Source organism: Antechinus flavipes, chromosome 2 (assembly GCF_016432865.1).
Source record: "Antechinus flavipes isolate AdamAnt ecotype Samford, QLD, Australia chromosome 2, AdamAnt_v2, whole genome shotgun sequence".
NCBI lineage: Eukaryota > Metazoa > Chordata > Mammalia > Dasyuromorphia > Dasyuridae > Antechinus > Antechinus flavipes.
In genome coordinates, this window is record NC_067399.1 from 454135164 (window position 1) to 454160012 (window position 24849).

The 24849-nt window shown below is 40.3% G+C and overlaps 1 protein-coding gene across 3 annotated transcripts in view; it reads right to left on the reverse strand.

Annotated features, from left to right (window-relative positions):
* The window catches only part of AKNA (AT-hook transcription factor), a 61656-nt gene that overhangs the window by 15016 nt on the left and 21791 nt on the right, over positions 1–24849 (reverse strand). For all 3 annotated transcript variants that reach the window (XM_051979468.1, XM_051979469.1, XM_051979470.1), the window contains exons 7-16: positions 22649–22776; positions 20004–20220; positions 16123–16280; positions 13393–13560; positions 11305–11560; positions 7465–7571; positions 6573–6802; positions 6111–6264; positions 2094–2264; positions 947–1062 (exon numbers count right to left, since the gene is read on the reverse strand). In XM_051979468.1, the coding sequence (XP_051835428.1) occupies positions 947–1062; positions 2094–2264; positions 6111–6264; positions 6573–6802; positions 7465–7571; positions 11305–11560; positions 13393–13560; positions 16123–16280; positions 20004–20220; positions 22649–22776 (1705 nt within the window). The remainder of the gene's footprint in view (positions 1–946; positions 1063–2093; positions 2265–6110; positions 6265–6572; positions 6803–7464; positions 7572–11304; positions 11561–13392; positions 13561–16122; positions 16281–20003; positions 20221–22648; positions 22777–24849) is intronic.

Genomic DNA, 24849 nt, shown 5'->3' on the forward strand with positions numbered 1-24849 from the left:
CAAGTATTCAAAAGTCTCTCTTGTGGAATAGGGAATCGATTCATTTTGTTTTCCCCAAAGAACAGAATTAGAAACAATGGGAAGAAGTCACAAAGAAGAAAATCTAAGCTTGATGTCATAAAAAGCTTCCAAACAAGGAGAGCTACCCCAAAATGAAAGGGCTGCCTCAGAGTTCAATGAGTTCCTTTTCATTTAAATAGAGTCTTTGATTAAAGTCTTTAAATAGAGGCTGGAAGACCGCTTGTCAAGTGTGTTATGGAAGACATTTCTTTTTGAGTATGGGTCACTTAGGTTCATTGTGATTCTCAAGTTCTATGAATCTAAGGTGGGTAGAGAAAATATCCCCACTTTAAAGAGGAAGAAATTGAAACTAAAGGAGATGGCATGAAAGCTGTAATTTGGAGTCACAGAAAAGAAACCTGATTCCTGGCCTCTGCTACCTCCTAGTTTTATGATCTAGGACACAAAGTCCTACCTTTCTGGGCTTCCAGCTTCTCATCTATAAAATGAAGGGGTAGGACTGGATATTCCATAAGGTCCTTTTTTCTAACTCTAAATCCTATGATTTTATGATTAAGTGATGTGTCCAAAGACACAAAGTTAGCAAGCCTCAAGAGTTGGGGGTTTGAACCCCATTCTCCTAACTCCATGTCTACTGTTCCATCCACTAATACCATGGGACAAACCAAAGAATCCAGTCAGGTCCTTCCAAGAGTGACGACGTCTGGTACTGGAGAAACAGTTTTCCTAACTCCATTGTCTAATTCAAGTCCTGACCTTTAGAAAGTCAGCCTAAAGGTGGGAATGTTTTGTAAGACTTATGTACAATGCGTATCAGATTTATTCCTTCTTTAATAGATGAAGAGAGGGATATAAAAGAATTTGGAACTAAAAATAATTCTTTGAAAAAACACAAAGAAATCAGCCTCTCCTGTAAGTCACTTACTTTGGCTTGGTTGGATCCCTTCTCGGGGCACTGAGGAGGATCTCAATCGCAACCTTACTGTGCTATTGTTTTGAGCTGCATCGCCACGATCACCTTGATATCTTTCTGCAGATTTACTGGTGAAAAGCAAAAAGATGAAAAAGTTACCTCTTGGGACTTTGTTCAGAAATATAATCTTTTAGAACTTATCTTGGCTAGCAAATATTTCAAGGAGAGTAGCATAAATAGATGGTACCCTAACCCAAACAAAAAAGTAGCTTCCATACAAAGTTATCATGCTCTTCCTAAAAGATGGCATCCATATTTCCCCATATCCCACATTGCTTTGTGACAAGACCACCTCTAATAATTGGAAAGATGCATTTTTTTAGATCCCTGGTGCCATCATGGCAAGGAAACATAATACTTTTAGTGGGAAAATAGGAAGCTGAACTCAAAAGTTTAAGTCCCCATCCTTTAGTGAGCTGCTTCAGGAGAGCCATAGAGAACAACAGAATGAGCAAGGAGATGGGGTTGTTTCCCCCCTTAATCCTCTGTCCTGGTTCAGGTCACATATAGAGAGTCTCTGTTCCGGACACTCTCATCCTTCTATCCTGGGCAGATCTCAAATAAGAGAATTGTGTCCTGTTGAGGGTACCACATCTTAGGAAGGTTGTTGCCAAGCTGGGGTACATTTAGAGGAGGTTAATGAGGATGCTGAGAGAACCTGAGATCGTTTCATATAAGGACTGATTAAAAGAACAAGATGAATAAACTTGGGAAAGAAAGACAAGGCTGGAGCGGAGTGAAAACCCTGATATGGGGAAAGATGAAGGATAAAAGGAAAAGGGGGCGGCAGAGTTAAATGGAGAAATAAGTAGCATGGAAACAACAAATAGTGGAAGATGGAAGGACCTGGAGTACCATGGTCCATGGAATCATGAAGATTGGACACAGTTTAACAACAAATAACCAAACAATTACAAGAAGTATTTAAAAGGCTGTTAGTATGAAAAGGGAATTAGATTTGCTTTAGTTAACATCAGCAGGTGCACTTTTGCAGTTCCAAGAGGAACCTAGAAGGCCACTTGGTAGCTGTACAAGCATGAGTTCCCCGCATCACCTCTAAGGCCCTGCCAACCTGAGCTTCTGTGTGGGATGTACACACCTGAGGTGGGAAGGGCTCCCTGAAGCCAATGGGTCCTTTACAAGCCGGCTCCGAGCCCTAGTCGCTTGTTGGAAGTCATGGCTTGAGTTGCTCCGAGGTGGGTTGTTCAAGCTGGCTTCTATCCTTTCTCGGAGTCGAGTCACTTCTTGCTGTAGGGCCCGGATGGCTTGGCTGCCACGGAAATAAGAGTCAGTGAGCAGAAGGCAATGGGGGGAAGCTAAGGGGTTCCTGTGACCATTGTGTGTTAAGACACAAGGGAAGGGCCTGTATCTGCTGGTTCTGGCAGCCTAATGATTTTTAGGCACCACAGGACCATAGGTTTAGACCCAGATGAATATCAAAGGTTTCTAGATGAGGAAACTGAGAATTTAAGTGATTTACCTAAAGTCTCAAATGCAATAAGTTGAAGAGCTGGGATTTAGCTCCGGTCATCTGAGAGATGGAACATAAAGAGAAGAACAGGCAAAGAGAAAAACAGTGGCCATGTACACAACTTGACATCTTCCTCAGTGGGCCCAGTCTCTGAAGGCTCACTCAGAGTGTAAAACTCATTGGCTACCTCTTTTCTCCCCAATAGGAAAGAATTCTCTCCAATCTCTCTAATGAGGGGGACTGCTGAGCACTCAGTATATCAGCCAATCGGTAAGCATTGACTGGAGCACTTCCTAGGAGCCAGACCTTGTGCTGTGAGCACTAGGAATATATAAAAGGCAAAAAATAAAAACAAAAATCCCAGACTCTTTTCCCAAGGAGCAGGAATTCTAATAGCTATCTCCTGGGTATTCTGAATACTTTTTTCCCTCCATGATGTTTCCTTCAGGAGGATAGGAAGATAATGCAGGCAGGGTGAGATTCTTGTTAATAAAGGGTTCTGGTTCTGGTTGTTATCCATGTAGTAGAAATCTGACTGTATTTAAATCAATCAAGGAGAATTTTCTGTTGAGGCAAATTGGGGTGGAGTGGGTGAAAAGAGTAGGAGCTTTTCCCTTGGTTCTTTAGGGGTTCCCATAGGTCAGAGAATCCCACATCCCCTAGAGGATCACATCACCTCTTTTAGTTCCCTCTTTTTACAGATGAAGAAATCAAAGCTGAGAAAAGAAGTAATTTACCAAAGGTCACACATATTATAGCAAGTGGCAGAGTCAAGATTCAAATCTAGTTTGTTTTTTTTCCCCAAAACTTGGGTTTTTTTCCATGACTTCCACAAGCTGCCGGAACAAATGGGAAAGAAGAGTTGTTTTTAACATCCTTCCCTGGATGATGGAGGGGAAATTCACTGTAAATATGCTATCCTCACCAACAGGACTGGAGAAACCAGTGGGCTAGAACAAAACATGAGCAATCTGACATGAGTAAAAACGCTTCTCAGAAGGCTGATAAAATATAGATAAAATGTCCCAATTACTACCACATCCTTGCCTGCAAGGTCATCTTAATTCATCAACTCTCCTCTTCCTGTCTCCCCATCTCTTGTACCCTTCCCCCCAAAGTCTGGACAGAAATAGTGATTAGTTTTCTACTAGAGCTCTGGGAGTGAAGAGCCCTGAATTCTAATTTGGAACTTTGCCACCATCTTGTTCTGTGATCTTAGAAAAGTAGTTTTTACTATTTGTACTTCCAATTCTTCATCTTTTAAAATGGAGGTGGAGTAAGGAATGGAGCTAGAAAAAACTTAAGAGAATATCAAGTCCAGTCATTTTATTCTACAGATAAAGAACACACAAGTGAGGACACAGAGGTGTCCGGCTAGCCAGCTGCAAGAGACGGGATTTGAATTCAGGTCCTTAGCGCTTCAAACCTGAGTTTTCTTCTCACTACACCAGATACTAGTTCCCTTGATTCATTTGCTAGGAACAGAGACTGGGGCCCTCTCCTGAAGTGGGTTTCACCTCAAGGGCTGGGATGTTAAAAGACCCCCTTGGGTAGGAGACATTTTCTGCGCTGGCCACAGGCCAGTTTCCCACCCCACAGGCGCGGCTCGCATACACACAGGACGGAGGAATCCAACATCTTTGGGACTGCCGTGGCCATCTTCCCGAGCAGTACAGCTCCTCTAGACTCCTTGACTCGGCCAGGTTCTTCAGAGGTCACAGCCCTCCTAACTCTTCCCCCCAAAGTGGCCTTTCTCCCAAGGCTTCTTTCCAGACCGAGAGAACGGGGAAGGAGAGGCCCTTAGGGGACCTCTGTATCTCCTAGTTCTACAGCCTTGCAGGAGCTGGAGCTTAGAACCTGCTGGAACTACACGTGTCTGAGTGGCTGGTTCCCTAGCAATCCCCATGGAGACATTTGTTAGGGCTGCACAATCAGGAGATGTTTATCCGCGTGTGGGCTGGGGAAAGCATTCCTGCCCATCACCACTGGCTGGGCAGCGAGCTCTGGGCAACTGGAGCGCCCGCAGGGTCACTGATGGGGGAGGGGGTCTGGTCAGTCAGGGGGACAAAAGAGAATTACAGCCTGGCTTTCGATGGGCCTGGCTTGTTTACTCTCTAATTCATGGTCTCTTAGACTCTCAGTTCATTACTGCAAGGATTAACAGCAAATGCTGCTGGGGGTGGATGCTTTAGACTCTGAATCTATTTGATTAAGGCTCTTATAGAGGAGCTTATCCTGGGAAGGATAATAATAACATTTATTTATATTATATTTATACTAGCTGTATTATATAAATGTCACTCTGCTTTAAGGCCTGCAAAGTTCTTTACAAATAGTCTCTCATTTGATCCTCACAATAACCTTGGAAGGCAGAAGCTATTATTATCCCCATTTTACATGTGGAGAAACTTAGGCAAACTGAGTTAAGTGACTTGGCTGGGATCATACAGTTTGTAAGTGCTTGAGGTAAGATTTGAATTGCTCTACTGGACCACCTAGCTGCCTCTGAAAACCTTCGTTTAACTGTGAATTCTAGGTTTCCAGGCTTGTCTGTCTTTATTCTGAGGGGCTCTTAATGGTTTCATATGGGTGTGTTTTATGTATGTCATGGACCCCTTTGGCAATATGGTAAATCCTGTGGGCCTCTTCTCAAAAAAAAAAAAAGTTTTTAAACATATAAAATACATGTAAATTATAAAGGAAATTAATTATACTGAAATACAATGATTAGTATATTGAGGGGAAAAAATTCACAGTCCCCACATTAAGAATCCCTGGAAGAGAGAAGGCATTGGAAGAGGCCCTTTCCGCTCTAACTTTGGGGTAGGCTGTAGGTCCAACTTTGCCTCTATCAACTTACATATCAACTATGTGACTGTAGGCAAATTATCCCTTCTGGACCTTTCTTTCCTTTGCTTCAAGATGGGGCTCTTACACTAGCTGGTCTCTAAGGTCTTTTCTATGTCCAACATTCTCTGATGGATGATCTAATAAGAGGGTCTCAAGAGTAAAAGAATCAACAGGTTTTTCCCCAGCTAAACAATGTTTATTTATACTGACAGCTATGGACCAACAGCCCAGAAAAATGATCTATGATCTAATAAGAGGGTCTCAAGAATAAAAGAATCTATAGGTTTCTTCACAGCTGACCAGTATGTTTGTCTATGCTGACAGCTATGGACCAACAGCCCAAAAAAATGCCTACCACTCACCAAAAGCAGATAAAATGGAAACTAACAGAAAACATTTTAAACCACTGCTTATCTAAGATTTCTCAGCAGAAAGACAGTATTTGGCTAAGAACACAGCAGAGATTCTCACATAGTCCAAGTGGGAGAAAAAGGCAATTAAGCAATATTTTCTTTTCCTGCCAAGGCACATTCCCTCTAGGATAAGGGTAGTGACAGGGAAATCTCAGCATCTGGAAAACTGCATATTTTCTGCCATTTCCCCTGAAAATAGGAAGAATGAAATGTGACATTCAAGGTAGTGGTACCTAATTTTAAAAAGCATTGAATCTTATAAAGCCATTTAAGCTCTCTGGGCCTCAGTTTTCTCTATAAAACGGGGATACTGGAGTCGATGGTCTTTTGTCCTTCTGCCTGCTATATAACTTTTTGTCTTAAATGGTCACGGGGGACTCACTCTCTGACTTCCCGGGAGATGAGGTTGCGTAGTGGGTCTTGTGCCTTCTCTTGATGGCCTTCATCAGAAGGGGTGAGATCAGGAGACTGGTCATGTTCTCTGCCACGGGAATACTGGCTACAGGCTCCATCATGGTCCTCACCATCCAAGTCATCTGATAAGAAAAAGATACCAGGAAGGAGCTGGATAAGGCTGCAAATTAGTCTCAGGGGAGTTACTAATCCAAGAGTCAAAAAATCAATCAGCACACTTATAGGTTTATAGGTTTTGGGGGAGGGAGAGGACACAGATCGGGACCTGCTCTATCAGAAGCTCTGTGAGCCCAGCCCTGGCCCAGCCTCCAAGGACATGGGCTGCAGGGTATTTAATTCCCTCCCTACCCCGATTCCCACCCCTTGTATTTGGACAATGCTATGGAAGCAGATTGTTACCCAAACATTCCTTCCGGCTCCATCCACTCACCCATCTTTGTACCCGGACTCGATTTGCGGTGGAAGCTCCTTGTCCACTTCTTTGGGGGACTGGTAGGGGTTGGGCCGGCCCTCTGGACCTGGGTCTCTGATGTGCTAAGCCCAGAGGACACTCTGGCGACAAGCTGGTCCCTTCCTGGATGGGGGGAGGATGGGGCTGGGGGTAGACATGCTGTAGATGACTGGGGTAATCTCCTCGAGTCACTGGTACCAAAAGACATACTGTGACAAAGAAAAATGTCAGACGGCAACAACAAGACTATACGATGATCAATTCTGATATATGTGACTCTTTTCAACAATGAGGTGATTCAGGCCAGTTCCAATCATCTTGCGATGGAGAGAGCCATCTGCACCCAGAGAGAGGACTGTGGGAACTGAGTGTGGGTCACAACATAGCATTTTCACTTCTTTTTTTGTTGTTTGCTTGCATTTTGTTTTCTTTCTCATTTTTTTTCTTTTTGATTTGATTTTTCTTCTATAGCAAGATAATTATATAAATATGTATTCATATATTGGATTTAATGTGTATTTTAATATATTTAACATATATTGGATTATTTGCCAACTAGGGCAGGAGGTAGGGGAAACATTTGGAACACAAAGTTTTGCAAGAGTCAATGTTGAAAAATTATCCATGCTTATGTTTTGAAAACACAAATCTTTAATAACAAAAAATGCCAGTAGCCCACTTGCACTGTTCCTTTTCTTGTGTTGGGTAAATTCATGTCCAAGTGCTTTTAGCCCACACTCTCTCAAAGATTATCTGGCTCATATATTCATAAGATTTAGAGCTGGAAAAAGATCCTAGAGATGATTTCACCCAGATTCCTCATTTTGCAAATGAACCATGGGGAGGGAGGCAGAAATATGAACTGCTCTACCTGGTATGGGAAAGTCGGTGCTCTGGAGTCTGAGTTAATGGAGACACCCTGCTGGTTTCAGATCCCACAAAGCCGCTGTCAGTTTCTGGGGATACTATCCGGTGTTCCTGAAAATTAATAATAGTTCTCCTTAACACCATTATATTCTTCCCCTTTGCCCCTTGGAAGTTGGTCCAGAATTCCAGCTTTCATAGAGCAGACATCTCAACTGAACCTCAGAATTGGGACAGATTTCTGAGGACCCCAACTGTGCCTAAACTAGATCTATCCCATCTGCAAATAGCATTAACCAGGATAGATCTGTTTGGAGATCTCCACTGATAAGTAGCTCACCCAGGACAGCACTTTGGGGCAGCTCTATTAGGAAGCTGCTTCTTAATCAAGCCTACATGTTTTTCTCCAGCTATAACACTTTGCTTCTTGCCAAGCTTGTATTTGGACAATGCTATGAAGCCAAATTGTCTCCCAAACATTTCTCATCCATCTTTGTGATGGAAGCTTTTACTTTTCTGGATCACAGCTATCAAAATAATGATTATTATTTTCTCCTTAGCTAAGTCTTCTCTTCTTCAGACTAAAGTACTCCTAGATTCCTTCATGATAATGGTCCCCTGAATGAAGAAAATAGATTAGTCTCCAGGCCATTGTGGGATTTTTAGAAAGTAGCATTTGTCAGAAAAGATTGGATTTTGTAATTAAACATTCATGGAGAAAAGATTGCAGTCAGAGCTAGATAATGCCTCAGATTCCTCCTTTAACGCTGGAGATTTAAAGATTTAGAAGGGAGGACTTTTGTCTTAAGCTAGGTTTCCAGATGCTCATTGACCAGAATTTACCATGGTATTCCAAATGTGATGGCCATCAGGACTTGTGTAAGAAAAGGAGCGTAGACTTCGGGGAGTGGAACCAAGATGGTGAGAGAAGCACTCAGCTGAACTCTCCCAACATCCCCCTACAAACAACTTTAAAACAATGGCTCCAGCCAAAATATGGAGAGGGAGAGTCAGCAAAAGATCAGAGTGCGTATCCTTCCAGACCAAGATAGTGTAGGAGGTTGGAAAGAGATCTCTGTGACATGGATGAGGAGGATGATCTGGAGCCGACATGGATGAGACACCAGTGCTGTGACTAGTGATGGTGACAACCTGGGGAGATTTCAAGCCAGAGATGATCGTAATCACCTTAGAGGAGCCAAAGCATTCCAAAAATCCCAGAACTAGCTCTGAAAGCACAGTGTGAAAAAGCCTCAAGCTTGAGACAATATCCTTCCCTGCTCCTGCAGTGGAACAAAGCCCCACCGGAACATAAAATTCCAAACCAAGAAATATAAAAGGGGGAGGTAGTTAAAAGCAAAACAGACTTTGTGGAGGAATGGGATAAAAAGGGAGCGAGAAGGATAAACAGAAAAAAATAGGTTGGAAGAAAATGCATAGCTAGTAGTTGTAATTAGGCACATGAATAGAATGAACTGACCCATAAATTGAAAATGAACAACAGAATGGATCAGAAATTAGAATCTAAAAATCTTTTGTTTAAAAGAAACACACTTGAAATAGAGAAATACAGAGTTAAATTAAGGAGCTGGAGTAGAATCTATTATGCTTCAGCTAAAGTAAAAAAATGGGAAGGGGGAGTAATCATGATTTCAGACAAAGCAAAAACAAAAATAGACCTAATTAAAAGGAACAAGCAGGAAAACAACATCTAGCCAAAAGGAACAATAGACAATGAAGAAACAGCAATACCAAAATATATACCTCAAATGACATAGCATCCAAATTCTTTTTTTTTTGTTTGTTTTTTGTTTTGCTGAGGCAATTAGATAAGTGACTTGCCCAGGGTCACACAGCTAGGAAGTGTTAAGTGTCTGAGGTCAAATTTGAACTCAGGGCTGGTGCTCTATCCACTGCACCACTTAGCTGCCCCATAGCGTCCAAATTTTTAAAGGGAAAGTTACATGAATTACAAAAGGCAATAGACAGTAAAACTATACTAGTGGATAACATCTCAATTTTACCTTTTCAGAACCAGATAAATCTAACCTCAAAATAACTGAGAAAGAAGTCAAAGAAATTTACAGAATCTTAGAAAAATTAGATATAACACCTCTGGAGAAAATGGAATGGTGTTAGAAGTATGTCTTTTTCTCAGCTATATGTAACACTCTTCCCCCCTAAAATGCCCATTTTGGGACATAAAACTTTCACAATCAAATCCAAAAAAGTGGAAATATTAATACATCCTTTTTAAACCACGATGCAATAAATTATATTTAATAAATAGTTGTAGAAGCATAGATTAAAAACTAATTGTGAACTAAATAATCTAACCCTAAAAATGAGTGGGTCAGAGAGCCAATCATAAAAACAATAATTTCATTAAAGGTAATGATAACAATGAGACAATATTCCTAAATTTGTAGGATGTAGCCAAACCAGTACTTAAGGAAAATTTTATAACACTAAATGTATACATTAATAACAGAGAGAAAGAAAAAGATCAATGAACTGGGCAAGCAAACAAAAAAACTCCACAATAACTAGAAAAAGAACAAATTAAAAATCCTTAATATCAAACCAGCAAACCAAAAATAAAGGTAGGAGAGCTAATAAACTAATAAATAAAATAGATAAACTATTAGTTAATTAGATTTTTAAAAAGAAAGAACCAAAATAACTTATCAAAAAATAAATTATTATTAATAAAGATGAAATTAGAGCAATTATTGGGAGTTATTTTGGCCAATTATATGCTAGTAAAACTGACAATTTAAGTAAAATGGATGAATATTTTCAAAAATATAAACTGCAGCATCTAACTCCATCTTAGGAAAAAATGAGAAAGCCATCAAAGATTGCCCTAAGGAAAAATAACCCATAGGACCACATGGATTAACAAGTTAAGGAATAATTAATCTCGATACTATCTACAATATTTGGAAAAATAAAGAAGTCCTACTAAATAAGGACTTGTAATATGATTGTTAAAAATGTTTTATACATAATTAATATTTAATGAAATAAAAATAATTTTATAAAGAAGAGGAATATATGTTATATCTCAATTCTAGTTCTCTTCCTGATGCTCAGTATTATTTCACTGGTCTTTCCAGCTATGTAAGCACATGGTAGTCTTCTTTATCATTGTCATCACTATTAGAGGGAAGGGTCAAACTTTTTTCTATATTTGGTTCATGAACCCAGGCCATTTTTACCTGCCACATTAACCCTTCTATCCCTGTATTTGATTTAAAGAGGTTGTATGTGTGTGTGTGTGTGTGTTGGGCCAGATTCTATTGGTATAAGGAATGTGGAGGAATTCCCTTTTTACCAATGTAAATCAAACTGCTTGGCAGCTTATTTAGAGAGTTGGCTGGGGCACCAAGAAGTGAATGCTAGAACTGAGAAAGTACAAGGGTCTAAATGACCATGACCCAGCAATATATATACACACATATACATATGTGTGTGTGTGTGTGTATATAATACTCTATATCTACCTCATAAAGTTGTGAAGAAAGGTCCCTTGATAAACCTTAAAGCTCTACAGAATTATGAGGTGCTATATTATTATGATCAATATCATTATTATCATTCCTATTTTACAAATGAAGGATTGAGACTCAGAGAGATAGTGACTTGTCACAGCTTCTAAGAGTTGGAACCTGAACTCGGACTCGGGGCTCTTGCCATCTTTTCCCCATCCCATCACTGTTTGGCTGCAACTTCAGAAAACAGCTTGTGAGCCATAAATTAAAGCATACTTTTTTCTAGAAGCATGGATCATATATTGCCTACAAGCATTCGGGGCCTCGTACTGGCTCACATCCCAGTTCCTTACCAGCTGAGGGGCGCTGGCTGAATGGAAAGCCTTCTGAAGCGGCAGAGAGCCCGAAGCGCCACTGCCAGCCAAGCTGGTGATGCTGCTCGGGTGAGAAGACAGCTGCTTTTGCTCTGAGGCTGGTGGGGGGAGTTTGGGGGTGGGTGGGGCTGGCTGAGCCATGGGACCTTGAAGAAGCCCACCCAAGTGCCGGTCATTCCTCTCTGAGGGCCGCAGCTCTAGGGGCTGGGCTGATTGCCTCTGCTCCACAGACTCCCTGGTAAGAAATGAAAAACAGATGTCAGCTTCATCCTTCCTGGGGCTCCTCAGGCCCTAGCCTTCACCCTTCACATCTGGAGGCTGGGGAAGAGGAGCCCCTCTCAAGGTTCTAGGATTGTAGACGAAGAACAATTCCCTAATTAAAGGCTGCAACTGAGAAGTTCCTGGTCAGGATCGTGGGTCTTTAGGAAAAGAAGTCCAGGCTCACATGCATATCAGGGCTACTGTGGAGCTCATGAGTAAGAATAAGATAGAGCCTTAAGGAAATATATGACCAGAAGAGGAGGGGGACTGAGAGGTAAGAGGCTGATATATTGCCAAAAGGTTTCCCTGGTGTCCGTGAAATTATTCAAAGGGGCAGTGTGAAGGCCTCTTGTGTCAAGTAAACGTTCTATTTAGTATTTATGGGAAAAGAAGTGGCTAATTAGTGCTTAGGATGATGAGATGGGGTGCCCCCCCCATGGAAGGAAATCAGCAGATCCATTTAAGTGATGAAGGAATCAGGACGGCAATCAGTGTTGAAGCGGAAGCCGCCCATTGGTAGCGCAGGCATATGAAAACACAGTGGAAAGGTAGTTTCAAGAATCAGGAGACTTGGGTTTAAATAACAACCCCTTATTAGCTATCCCCTCCAGCCCCCACTCCAAGCTATTCCATCCAATAAGCCCTGCCCTAACCACCCCATGATAGGTGTAATAATAATAAACAACCATAAATATCATCATATAAATAATATTATATTTACATAAGAAATATAGGAGCCTTTATATATAATACTAAGAGCTGTTAGCCTCTCTGTCTAATAAACCCTGCCCTAACTACTTCATAATAGTGTAATAATAATAATAATAATAAATATCATCATATATAAAACATTATATTTACATAGGAAATATATGAACCTTTATATAGCATTTTACATGTATTTCCTCATTTGATCTCATGACAACTTTGTGAAGAAGGTGCTGTCATTATCCCCATTCTATGAGGCACACGGAGAGTCAATTACTTGTTTAGTAATTAGTAAGCAGCTTAACTTGCTTTCAGGTCTTTCTGACTGCAAGTCTTATTCTTTATGTACCATCTAGCTGCCTTTGGAAAATATAAATCAGTGGCTCTGGAAAAAAGAAAAGAAATGAGAAAATACACCTCCTTCCCCTCTTTTCAGAAGTGGGACACTGCATGTAGGATTAGCTTTATACTGTCAGACATAATTGAAGCACTGGTTTTCTGAGTTACTTTTTGATTTTTCTTTTTTAATTCTTAATTACAAGATTGGCTTACTAACTATGTAAGAAAGGAGGGATATAGTTGAAAATTAACATGATATGAAAACAAAAAGACATAATAGATTTAAAATAAAAATATATTTTAAAAAAGCAATATACAAAAGGGAGACATTATGACATCTCATTGTTTGAAATATTCTCAGGAAGGACAGGGCGCTAATTTTTTTCTTGTGAAGAAAAGGAAATCACTCTTAAAGAGAGTTATGGGTTTTTGTTTTGTGGTTATCACTTCTTCATATACTTCCTTCAGGATTTAGCTCAGGTCCCACCTCCTTTATGAAGCTTTCCCTGATCCCTCCCTTCTCTTGTATTTACTAATCTGAGTACATGCTAAATTTCCCTCTCCTCCTTACCTCCTACCTATTTAAGATTTCCAAGGATGGAGGCTTTGCTTTTGTCTTTGAATCTAAATTATGTACTTTGCACAAAGTGAATGATTATAACTGTTTCCTTAATTGGACCAGGGACAAACTTAACCTCTTCTATCATAGAAATGCTTGAAAATAGTAAAGAATGAACAGTCAAGGAGCAAGTGTCTTACTCAAGAAGGTTCGGATGCTTCCCTTGTTCTTTTTCTGTCCTCCTGGAGCTGGGTTCAAAAGCACTGGGATTCCTAGCAATTGACCCATCGACTTCCTGGGTGAAATCCTTCTCTTCCTGACCTCCTTCCAACTTGATGGCATCAGGAAGGGACTTGATACTGTGGTATCTATAATGGATCAAACAGAAAAAGGTGTGAACTTGAGTATTAGCAGGTGCTGTCCTGTAGTATTCTTGACAGGGAAAACCCAGCAGATATATGACCAAAAACTGATATTCAAGATAGAAGACTAAACTTCTGGGGACTAGTCAATGAGACGTATCCTCAATCCAGTCTGTAAGCTATGAATGAGATGCTCCTTCTAAGCAGGTCATTCAGTGGATCTTCTTATGGATGACTCCCCTAAATGACTAGATCGTAATTCAGAGCAGCTTTTTATAAGAGCCAGAAGGGACTCTGAGAGGTCATATAGTCCATCCCCCTGCATCTGCCCAGCAGATGAGACTCCACGTTAACTTTCAAAATTTTTCAGAGAAATCTCCATAACACAACCTATTCTTATGACAGATTCTAGTGACAAGCCTATAGCACAGATACTATTTTTTATTTTCTCTGCATTCCTGCATTTAGCACAGTGCTTCCTGATTGCTGATTCATCCCATTATCTCACTTTAATCCCTACAATTTTGACAGAAGCACATTTACTCTAGTCCTTATATTTTGTGGAATTGGAGAATAACTGCCCTTGGTTATCTACATCAAATCCCCTCTGTGTGAATTCCACAAATCATTGATAGACTCAATCTCAGTCTCCCTAAAGCCATCAGCAAACCAGGTGGTTTGACCCTTGGCAAAGATTTCCAAGGCCTCTTCAGCAGCTCTCCCCACAATGCACATTCTAGTCATAGGCCCACAAGTTCATAAATCTTGAACTGGAAAGGACTTTAGAAGCATCTAATCCAACCCCCCCATTTTACTGAAAAGAAAATTGAGGCCCAGAGATGTTAAGTGATTTGTCTAAGATTATAAGGTAATAAGTGTCAAAGATAGAATTGATTTTTTTTCCTGTTGAACCTACATATTTGAAATTTTTAAATTATTTTTGTCAATTAGTAAAAACCTATTTTCTTTCACTTTTAATCCCACCCCATTAAAACTCCTCCCCCAATGGGAGGGTAAGGAAAAGGAAAGAAAAACAAAGCTGTTGTAAATATATATAGTCAAGAAAAATAAATTTCCACATTGGCTATGTCCAAAAAACTGTATTTCAATCTGCACTCTGAATCCATCACCAAAGATGATGGTTCTCTGCTCCAGCCAGTACTCTTTCTCTAGCCCTGGCAGCCCTATATAGTCTGTGCTATGGTGAGGTACTCTATTGCAAAGCTTTCAGTCATTCTCAGTCATGTCTGACTCTTCTTGATTCCATTTGGAGTTTTCTTGGCAAAAATACAGCAGTGGTCTGCCATTCCTTCTCCAGCTCATTTTACAGATGAGGAAACTGAGGCAAGCAGGTCACACAGCCAGATGTCTGAGGCTGGATTTAAACTCAGCAAGAGGCTTTTCTTGACTTCAGGTCTGAGACTCTATCTACTGCACCCCTACTACATAATCAACCAGGGTTTATTTGCAAAGGATACAGAATACATGAGCTACAGGCCAAGCCAATGGAGTTCCCCAAAGGACTGCTCCAAACTGTAGCTTTCTCCTGTCCTCCCCCCAACCCTCCTTCCAACCCCAAAAGTCACAGGATACTTTCACACTCAATGCAGCCAAAAGAAGATGTTGCTTTTAAAACATTTCTTACTGGTTAATAATAATAATAATAATAAGCCAAAGGTTTTCCCTGAAGAAGAGATAAGGAAATGCATCTTTCTCTTGTTTGCAGAAGTGGGGGCTATGTCAGATTTGGTTAATGTGTTGGTTAGTTGTATTGACTTACCTATCCTTTCCTTTTCTTTTCTTTTTTCCCCCTTTTAAAAAGGATAGTTTTCTGGGTAGAGGAGAAGAAGGGAAGGGACATCTTTAGGGAAGAAAAATGACAAAGGCAGCAATGAAAGTGAAAAATTAAAAAAAAATTATTCCCTACAGTCCCTGGGGGAGGGAGGGAAGGAGCAGGAGTGGGGGTGAATTGGAAATTAGGTAAATTTCCTTACACTACACCTCAAATTAACCTGATTTTTTTTTCCTCTTTCAACTTGTAGGAGGAATGGGAGAGGTAAACAACAAAAGACAAGCTGGTATTGGTAATTTTGTCTAAAACAATCTTCCTGGAATGTTCCTAGAATTGATATACATTCAACCGGAGTTGTACTTCTCCATTTCTATTCTTAAGCAGTTAGAACTAGTGTTTAAAAAGATCCTCACAGAGGTCAAAGGGGAAAAAAATGAGGGATTTTTGAGACTCTACTTATCCATATAGGAAAATGGACTCAAAATATCTTAAAGAAAAATTTTCAATATGGATTGAAACTAAAAGGACTGAGTTTACCACCTACAGTATATATCATTCCCGCAAAGTGAATATCCCAGTAATCAAATGTTAAGTATAATAAAGGTTTTGAGGAGTTTTTCCTAACAGTTTACCATGTCTTTCTGTGCACTCCCTAACTTGTTCAGACACAAAGTGGGTTGGAAAATTTTGAAGACTGGGATAGGCTAGAACCAGGAAGGTTGGGAAGTTCTCAGAAGTGAATGGGTCTCTCTCTGACCCCACCCCTGAACACTTACTGGGTTATAAGACTCTGGAACTCCTGCTCCATTTGGAGCTGCTTGTACTGAAGTGGCTGTGGGAGTCCTGGGCTCTCATCTTCTAACTCACTGCTGGCAGGGCTCACTTCTGAATGTACTCCACACAGGTAAGTGTGGCCATTCTGGATAGCTGGCGTCTGTAGGAAAGAGAGGCAAGGAGTCAGGAAGAGTCCAATTAGTTTGTGTTCTGGACAAAATAACCAAGAGAGACAACTCTTCCAACCTCACTGGGAAAATTCATTTATGCAATTATGTGTCAATTATGTAATTCACAATGCATTTTATATATATAACATATATTTGTGAATGTAGTAGCTAAGTAGATAGAACGCCAGCCTAGAGTTAGTAAGTCCTGAGTTCCAATCTGTTCTCAGATATTTACTAGCTGTGTGACCCTGGGCAAATCACTTAGCCCTTTTTGCCTCAGTTTCCTCATCTGTAAAATGAGTCAGAGAAGGAAATGGCAAACAACTTTACTATCTTTGCCAAGAAAATCCCAAATGGGGTCATGAGAAGTTAGACATTGCTGAAATATAACAACATATCTAAAATGACAATTTTTTTTTTAATGGGAGGGGAGGGGAAACCATGGCTGCCTTATCTCATACTTGTGAAATTAATTTATGGGATACTTCGCATTTATCCTTGGTAAATTTAGTCTTCTTAATTTCTCTTGAGATTTTTTGGGATCGTGTTTCTATCATCCAGTGTGTTGGCTTTTCAAATGTGAAGGTAACACAAAGCTGCCAACTGATTCAGTGGATAGATCTCTGGATTTGGAGTCAGGAAAAATCTAAATTCAAATCTGACCTCAGATGCTTATCTGATCCTAGGCAAGTCACCTAACTTATCTGCTTCAGTTTCCTCAATTGTAAAATGGGGATAATAATGGCACCTCCCTTCTAGGTCATTGTAAATAGAATGTGATAATACTTGTAAAGTGCTTTAAAATGCTATGCAAATGGTAGCTATTATTATTTGCTGAAGTCATTTTTTTATGTTAAAAATCATGAACAAAAGACAGATCTCTGGGACACTCCACTAAAGACCACAAGTTGACATCAAGTCTTTTAAGAACACTGAGAGGTATGTTATCCACATTCAGAGAAAGAAATAACTGATTATGTTTGAATACACATCAAAGCATACTATTTTTCTTCCTCATTTGAACCTTTGATTGAATAAGTGTAAGGAAACCCTTTCTTCCAATTCAAATCAGCAACTGCTCTGTAACTTATAGTCTTGGAAAGTTGTTTGGGAAATGGAGAGGGAAGGAGCTTGCCCCACGTCAATGATCAGCATGTGGAAGAAACAAGCATTGAATCCAGATCTTAGTACCCTCAAGACTGGCTCTCTCTATAGCATATGGCTTTTGAAATTATACAATCTATGAGCAAATAATAATGTGAAAAAAAAAATCACAAGTCTTTCTTTGGGTCCACTAATTCACCTGGCACCAATCCTACCTAATGTGGGTCATTGTCTTGCCTCTGTCTCTCTCTTTTTTCCAATAGAAAGGCATGTCACATAAGCATGAGAACACGAAAGCATAGTGTGAGATGTACATTCCTCCCTCTTTCTTTTTGACCTCTCTGTTCCCCACCTTTCAAATACATTATTTTCCCATCTTTGCCTGTGAGAATCCTATCTCTCTTCCAAAACTCTGATCAATTGCAGGGTCCCCCAGAAAATCATCTCTGATCCTCTCCTGTGGAAAATGATTTTTCTCCTGAGCCCGGAGTCAGCAAGATCTGAGTTAAAATCCAGACTTGAACATCTGAGTGGAGTCTAGCTATATAATCCTGGCCAAATCACTTAATCTCTGTTTGCCTCAATTTCTTAACTATTAAGTGGGAAGTCCTTAACCTTGCAGGGTTGTTGTGAGGATCAAATGATATAGCACAGTTGCTGGCACATAGTAGGCAAAATAAGATGCTTATTTCCCTTTCTTTCCCTTCCTCCCATCCAACCTTAGTCTATTATTCTGTAACTCTCTGGCATGTATTTCAAAATATTTCATATTACACTTATCCATGCCTTTGTCTTTTAACAATAATTCAATTTTCTGCAATCCTTCAGAGTATAAACATAATATACATGTGTGAAAATAAAATAGTCATACAAAGTAGCAAGTGTGAATAGTATTTTCATTTTATAGGTGAGAAAACTAAAGTTAAGAGATTTTAGCCCACTCCAATGTCCTTCCCCCTCACAATTAGCCAACAAGAATTAAGCAGTACCAGGCACAATACTAAGCCCTATCGTTGTTCAGTCACTTCAGTCACATCCGACTCTTTATACCTCATTTGGGGTTCTCTTGGCATAGATATTAGAGTGGTTTGAAATTTCCTTCTCCAGCTCATTTCACAGTTGAGGAATTAAGACAAATAGGGTTAACTGACTTGCCCAAGGTCACACAACTAGTAAATGTCTGAGACCAGATTTTAACTCAGTTCTCCCTGATTCCAGATCCAGCATTATCTACCGGTAGAAATAGTCCCTGCCCTCAAGGGGCTTACATTCTTATCTGGAAGGAACCACATGAATAATCAAATCCATGAAAGACACACATAGAGTGAATGAAAGGGAAACTCATAGGAGAAGGTAATAGCAATGGGAGGGACCAGAAAGGTCTCTGCAGATGATAGGATTTGAGCTGAAGCCAAAGAACCTGAGACAGAAATGAGGAAGGAGACTATTCCAGGCATGGGGGCAGTCAGAGCAACATCAGAGATGGGAGATGGAGTGGAATATAGGAGGAAGAGTATGAAATCTAATTTCCCTCAGGGAAGGACTTATTAACACAATCACCCTAACTCCTAGCAGCAACATCCAGTACACAGCAGGATCTGCAAGATTAACATCCCATAAATACTCTTGATTTTCAACACCCTAGAAGGCAAAAGTAGGCAGAGAGAGAACAGGATCTAAACTCAGTAAAACTCTTCTTCCTAAGTTCCAATCTGACTTGTCAGACATTTAGTTGTTTGACCCTGGGATGGTCATTTAACCCCATTTTCCTCACTTTCCTCATCTGTAAAGTGAGATGGAAAAAGCAATGGCAAACCACAGTGAAGAAAACCCCAAATGGGTCATAAAGAGTTAAATATGATTAAAATAATGAAACAAAAAAAAAAATCACTTTGCAACGGTAATCCAGAAGAAATGACACTCTTAGACCTCAAACAGGACAGAACAGTCTTGAGAAATCTAAATCCTCAGAGAATACATTCATCTATTTAAAAAATCAGGAGTACAAAGTCTGTCTTAGCTACTACTCACTCCTTGCTTTCACTAAAACCTTCTTTTCTCTCTCTTGGTCTCTTGGTCTCTGTCTCTCTTTCCTCTCTCTCTTACTGTTTCTGTCTCTGTCTCTGTCTTCATCTCTCTCTGTGTTTCTCTCTCCCTCCCTCTGTCTCTGTCTCTTTTGTGTCTTCCTCCCTCTGTCATTCTCTCCCCATTGCCACCATTCACAGTCTGGTTCTTATTATTAGTCTACTTATTAAGACTACTGTAATAGCCTTCTAACAGATCTTTCCACCTCTGATCTCTCTCCCTTGTAGTCTATCTTTTACACTGCTGCCAGAATAAATTTCCCTAGGCATAGATTTGGACATACCAGTCCTCTTATCAAAAATCTTCAGAAGCTCCTAATTACTTCCAAAATAAGTTTAAATTCCTTTGATCAGCATTTAAGGCCCTCTGAAATCTAATTCCATGAGAAGTGCTTAATAATGTCTTTTGCATTCTATTGCATGTCTTACTTGATCAATCCAACTGAGTCTGACTCAAACAGATTCTCTTGAAGTTTTAACACAAAAGAAAAAGGAACAAGAAGTCTAAGGCAGTTCATGAATTACCTCAGGGTAGGGGGTGCGGACAGTTGGCATGGGGGCTTGAGCCGATGGAGCAGGAGATGGAGTAGGTGCGTCTGATACAGGTGAAGCTGTCGAGCTGTCACGGTACTTTTCTCCTGGAGGGGCTCTTAGAGAGAGTTCTTCAGGTCTTAAGTCATCTGTCTCATCCATGAGCTCTTCGAGGCGCATTCCCAGCCGAAATATCTCTCCTTCCACTTCCCTGAAATAGGTCAAATCATGATTGAATGAAACCAAATAGAAAGAGATAGGAGATGGAGAGAGAGACAGAGACAAAGAGACACACAGAGAGAGAGGCAGAGAGAGTGAAAGAGATAGAGAAAGAGAGAGAGAGAGAGACAGAGAAAGAGAGACGCAGAGAGAGAGAGTGAACGAGATAGAGAAAGAGAGAAAGAGACAGAGAGAGACAGAGACAGAGAAAGACAGACTCAGAGAGAGGCAGAGAGAGAGTGAAAGAAAAAGAGACAGAGAGGCACACACAGAGAGACAGAGAGAGAGAGAGACAAAGAGACAGAGACAGGAGAGAGATGACAGAGAGACAGAGAGAAAAAGGGAGGGAGAGAGAGACGAAGAGACAGAGACAGAGATAGAGACGAGAGAGGAGATAGAGACACATACACACACACACACACACTCTCTCTCTCTCTCTCTTTCTCTCTCTCTCTCATTATTACACTCTAAAAAGACAAGGAGATACACTGTCTCAGGTCTTTCTGCCCAAAGAATTGTGAGAAATGACCTAGACTACTGTAGAGTCAGAGATAACATGACTATAGGACAAAAGCTAGCTTCAGACTTAGGAGAATCTGTCCCACCTGTGACACCCTCTGGTTGCAGGATCCTGGGCAAATCATTGAGCCTCAACCTCCCAGTGCCCCATGCTATCTTCTTAAGTAGTAGCTAAGGTCTTTTATTGGTAGAGGAAATTCCACTGGTGAGATCACACAACACAACACCTACAGGGTGGACCCAACCCATAGGGAGAGGGCCCTTGGGCACAATGTCTCTGAGCGTGTATAAATCATAAAATCTGTACTTAGAAGGAAACTTAATTTGATTCCATTTTACACATGAGGAAACTGAGACCCACAGAAAGGAGAATAGCTTGCCCAGAGTCAAAATAACTATCAGGCTGATCTCAAATTTGGTGCTCTTTCCCTGAGGCTATATTGGCTCTGTGAACTAAGGGGGAAAAAATCCTACACGTAGAAACACGAAGACTGGCCCACTACAAAAACAGAGACCGAATGGCTAGAAAACAAGTAAGGCAGGAAGACCCAGAGCCTCTGAGGTCTCGGCTGGCAAGGAGCGGGGGGCTGCCAGGGCAGTGATTTCCTCCCGATGGGGCCCCCACTGCTTCTGTTCTTCCAGAGCAGCTGCCCTCACTGGCTTTGGTTCCAGGGCGTTCACTGGGCTGCCTTTCTCTCTGTTTTAAGTCTTCCAGTTCAGGTGATAAAAAATCTACATGCGTCCTCTCTAGCTAATCTGCAGGAGCAGAGGGGTTGTATGCTCACTGACACAGAATCTCAGACAGTTAGCAGCAGTACTACAGGGTCGGTATGAATATACATATAGTCTGTATGGATCCTTGGTAAGAGCTCATTGAGCACCATCCGTTGTTACAGTCAGAGATTTTCCGAAGCCAGATCCCACTGGTTCATCAGAGCTAATTGTAAAATTTTGAGCGCAACTATTTGTACATTAAGAAACTAACCAAGGATACAAATCAAGGTCTGATTTATTGCTTTGTTGACTGCTTAAACTTAAAAGTGCATCATTGTATTTCCCCCCACCCATCCCAGACATCCAGCGATCATCCAGAACTAATGGAAGGTGAATAAAAGTCAAAGCACATTTTTGCTTTCACTTTGTTTTTTTGGATATTTTTGGGGGAGGTTCTTTTACAACATGACTAATATGACAATATGTTTTGCATGACTGGCATGGATAACCTATATCAAATTGCTTGTGTTTTCACTGAGAAAGGGAAGAAGGGAGAAAGAATATGAATTCAAAATTGAAAAAAGAATGTTAAAATTGTTTTTACGTATAATTGGAAAAAAGTATTTTTTTCAAAACAAAGAAAACAAGATTTAGTATGAGGAAATTAAATGACTTGACCAAGTCTCACAGGAAATGATAAGGCAGAAATTGAATTCAGAACCTCTGACATTGATACTGGTTACAGACTCATTTAACCCCTCAGTGCTCTAAGAAGTGCTCTAATATTATAAGTTGCAGAATAAGTGCCAACTTAGATTGTTGGAGAGAGTTCTTCCTAATGAGCCCCTTATACAGATAAAAATTATAGATCTAGTACTTATCCCTGTTAGGCCATTTACTTATTAATGCCAAGTCACATAATCTTAATGTATAAAATACTTTAAAGGGATGAAACTATCACTTTTTAAATATTCCACAAATTGGATTTTTCACTAAGTGGATCACAGGCACCTGTTGGCACATGTTACCTATCACTGGCCTTGCAGTTGATTATTCTGAATTACTGAAGATTAACCGCAATTCCCCTAGAACATAATTACAAAATCTTTGAGGAAATTTTAGGAATAAAACCCTGGTCATGAAGATGTCATCCTCCCAGGCAATGGGTTCCCTTTCCTAAAACATACCTGTTAGGATCAAATTCACCAGGTGACACTTCAGATGTCTGGAGCTGTTGCAAGCGTCTGTGCTCTCCTCGTGCCCAGAGGAAGGCTTTCTCCAAAGCATCCTGTTCTTCCTTCAGCCTCCATAGCCCCTGGAACAAGAACACAGGCAAGGGCATGAGCTTTCAGAGGCCACAGGAGCCTTGCAGAGTCCCCGGGTGGGTATTCTGTGTCTCAGCAGTTATACACTCTTAATGTCCCCAAGTGATTAATTCAGGAATTGACACCTTCTAACGACACAGCAGAGTGGATTAGTCCCTAGCTTTGTTTCCTAGGATACCTGGGTTAAAATCTCAACTCTGATAGCTTAGAATGATTTCACATTTCTCCACCATTTATTATACCTTCTACTTACCGTCTTCACAAACCAGATTAATTTCTAATCTCCCTACTCTTGCCCAGGCCTGGAATGTACCCCCTTCAACGTGGAAATTCCTTTACTCCTTTCAAGGATCACTCAAGTACTACCTTTTACTAGCTCTTCCCTGATTCCCCCAATTTAAGTTATTCTGCCTGTGTATTTTGTATTTACTTATCTCTGCACATGTGAGAATCCTTATACTTCTCTGCCCCCAAAGAGAATGTAAACTGCTCCTAGAACCCTTTCCTTTTTCCTTAGTACAGCCAGCGATCTACCACACAGTATCTGGAATATAATAAGCACTTAATAAATTCTTGTAAATTGAATTGAGGCTGTTATTATTCCCAAAAGTTTAAAAGAAAATAAAATTCCAGAACCTGATGTTACAAAGACTACTCCTAGTGTTTTTGATAAAATACCCACCAAGCCAGTCACATACCAGTCAGTTGGCAACCCCAAATGCAAATCAATTTTCAGTAGGATGAAGGCTAGTTACAGATGTCGTTTTATGTACCCAGTTGGATTTTCCAAGTTGACATAAATGGGTCTAGCTCCTTTATGAGGGTCAGCATGTTCATACCCTCCACTCTCCCAGTCACCACAGATTCCCTGTTTCTGCTTGAGATTTGGAGCTATTTCCCCTCCCATCTCCTCCTTTACTCCTCATCCTCATTTTCTGGCATGAGGAATTGAGAACTTTGGCTCCCATTTCTGAAAGGTTGCAACCCCGTGGCTTGTAGCCAGTCATGATGCGCTTAGAGCATAGGAGGAGGGAATATACAAAACAGCCTGATGCTAGAAAACTAGGAGATAACCTGTCTCATGAGGCTGCTGTGTGGTCCTCAAAGCCTTGACAGGTAGGCCAGATCTCTGGCCTTTACTAATTTTAATTCTCACCTGGCCACGGATGTATGAAGACACACACACACACATACATACACACACTTATTTATGAATATCTACTAATAGTTTATACACACATATTTATGTATATGGCTACTGACTTATGAAGATGTATATTTAATATTACTGATGTATATTTACGTACAAAACACATAAATACATATAACACAAATCAATGTAATCTTATATGTCCATATAGTTTATATGTATAGTTTTATAACATGTATATATGTATAATGTGTACATTATATATGTGTATATTAATAAATATCTGAGTATCATGTGTGTGACATATGTATTTACATAAATCAATATATAAACATACTATATAAAATTATATGTAAATACAAAATTTTACATTTATATATGTATTACAATAAACTGGAGGGAAAGGGGGAGAGATGAAGGCTCAGAAATAATTGACTAATTACAAGTATAATAGTAACAACAAATACACATGGATGACATACCGTGTTTCCCCGATAATATGACCTATCCTGAAAATAAGACCTCCCCTTACTGTGTAAGATTCCTCTAAAATAAGCCCTCCCCTGAAAATAAGCCCTATTGAGATTGCTACTGTAGTGAAGGTGATCCCCTGCCCTACACACTACATTACAGTACCCTCTGTATGCACATCCCCTCCCCTCCCCCGGGTAAAATGCATGCCGCGCTCTGAGCTGCATCCAATCAGAGCTGCAACAGTGAGTGCGTCATCCTGTTCTTCCCCAGTGATTTGCTTGCTGGAGCCATTGAGAGCAGTGCCGCGGAGGAGAGACATGATCATTATTGAATAAAGGTACCTTTTTTTGTTCACATTTACCTGTTTATTAAAATTGCTGTCAATGTTCACTAAAATAAGCCCTCCTCTGAAAATAAGCCCTCTGGTGTTTTTCTGTCC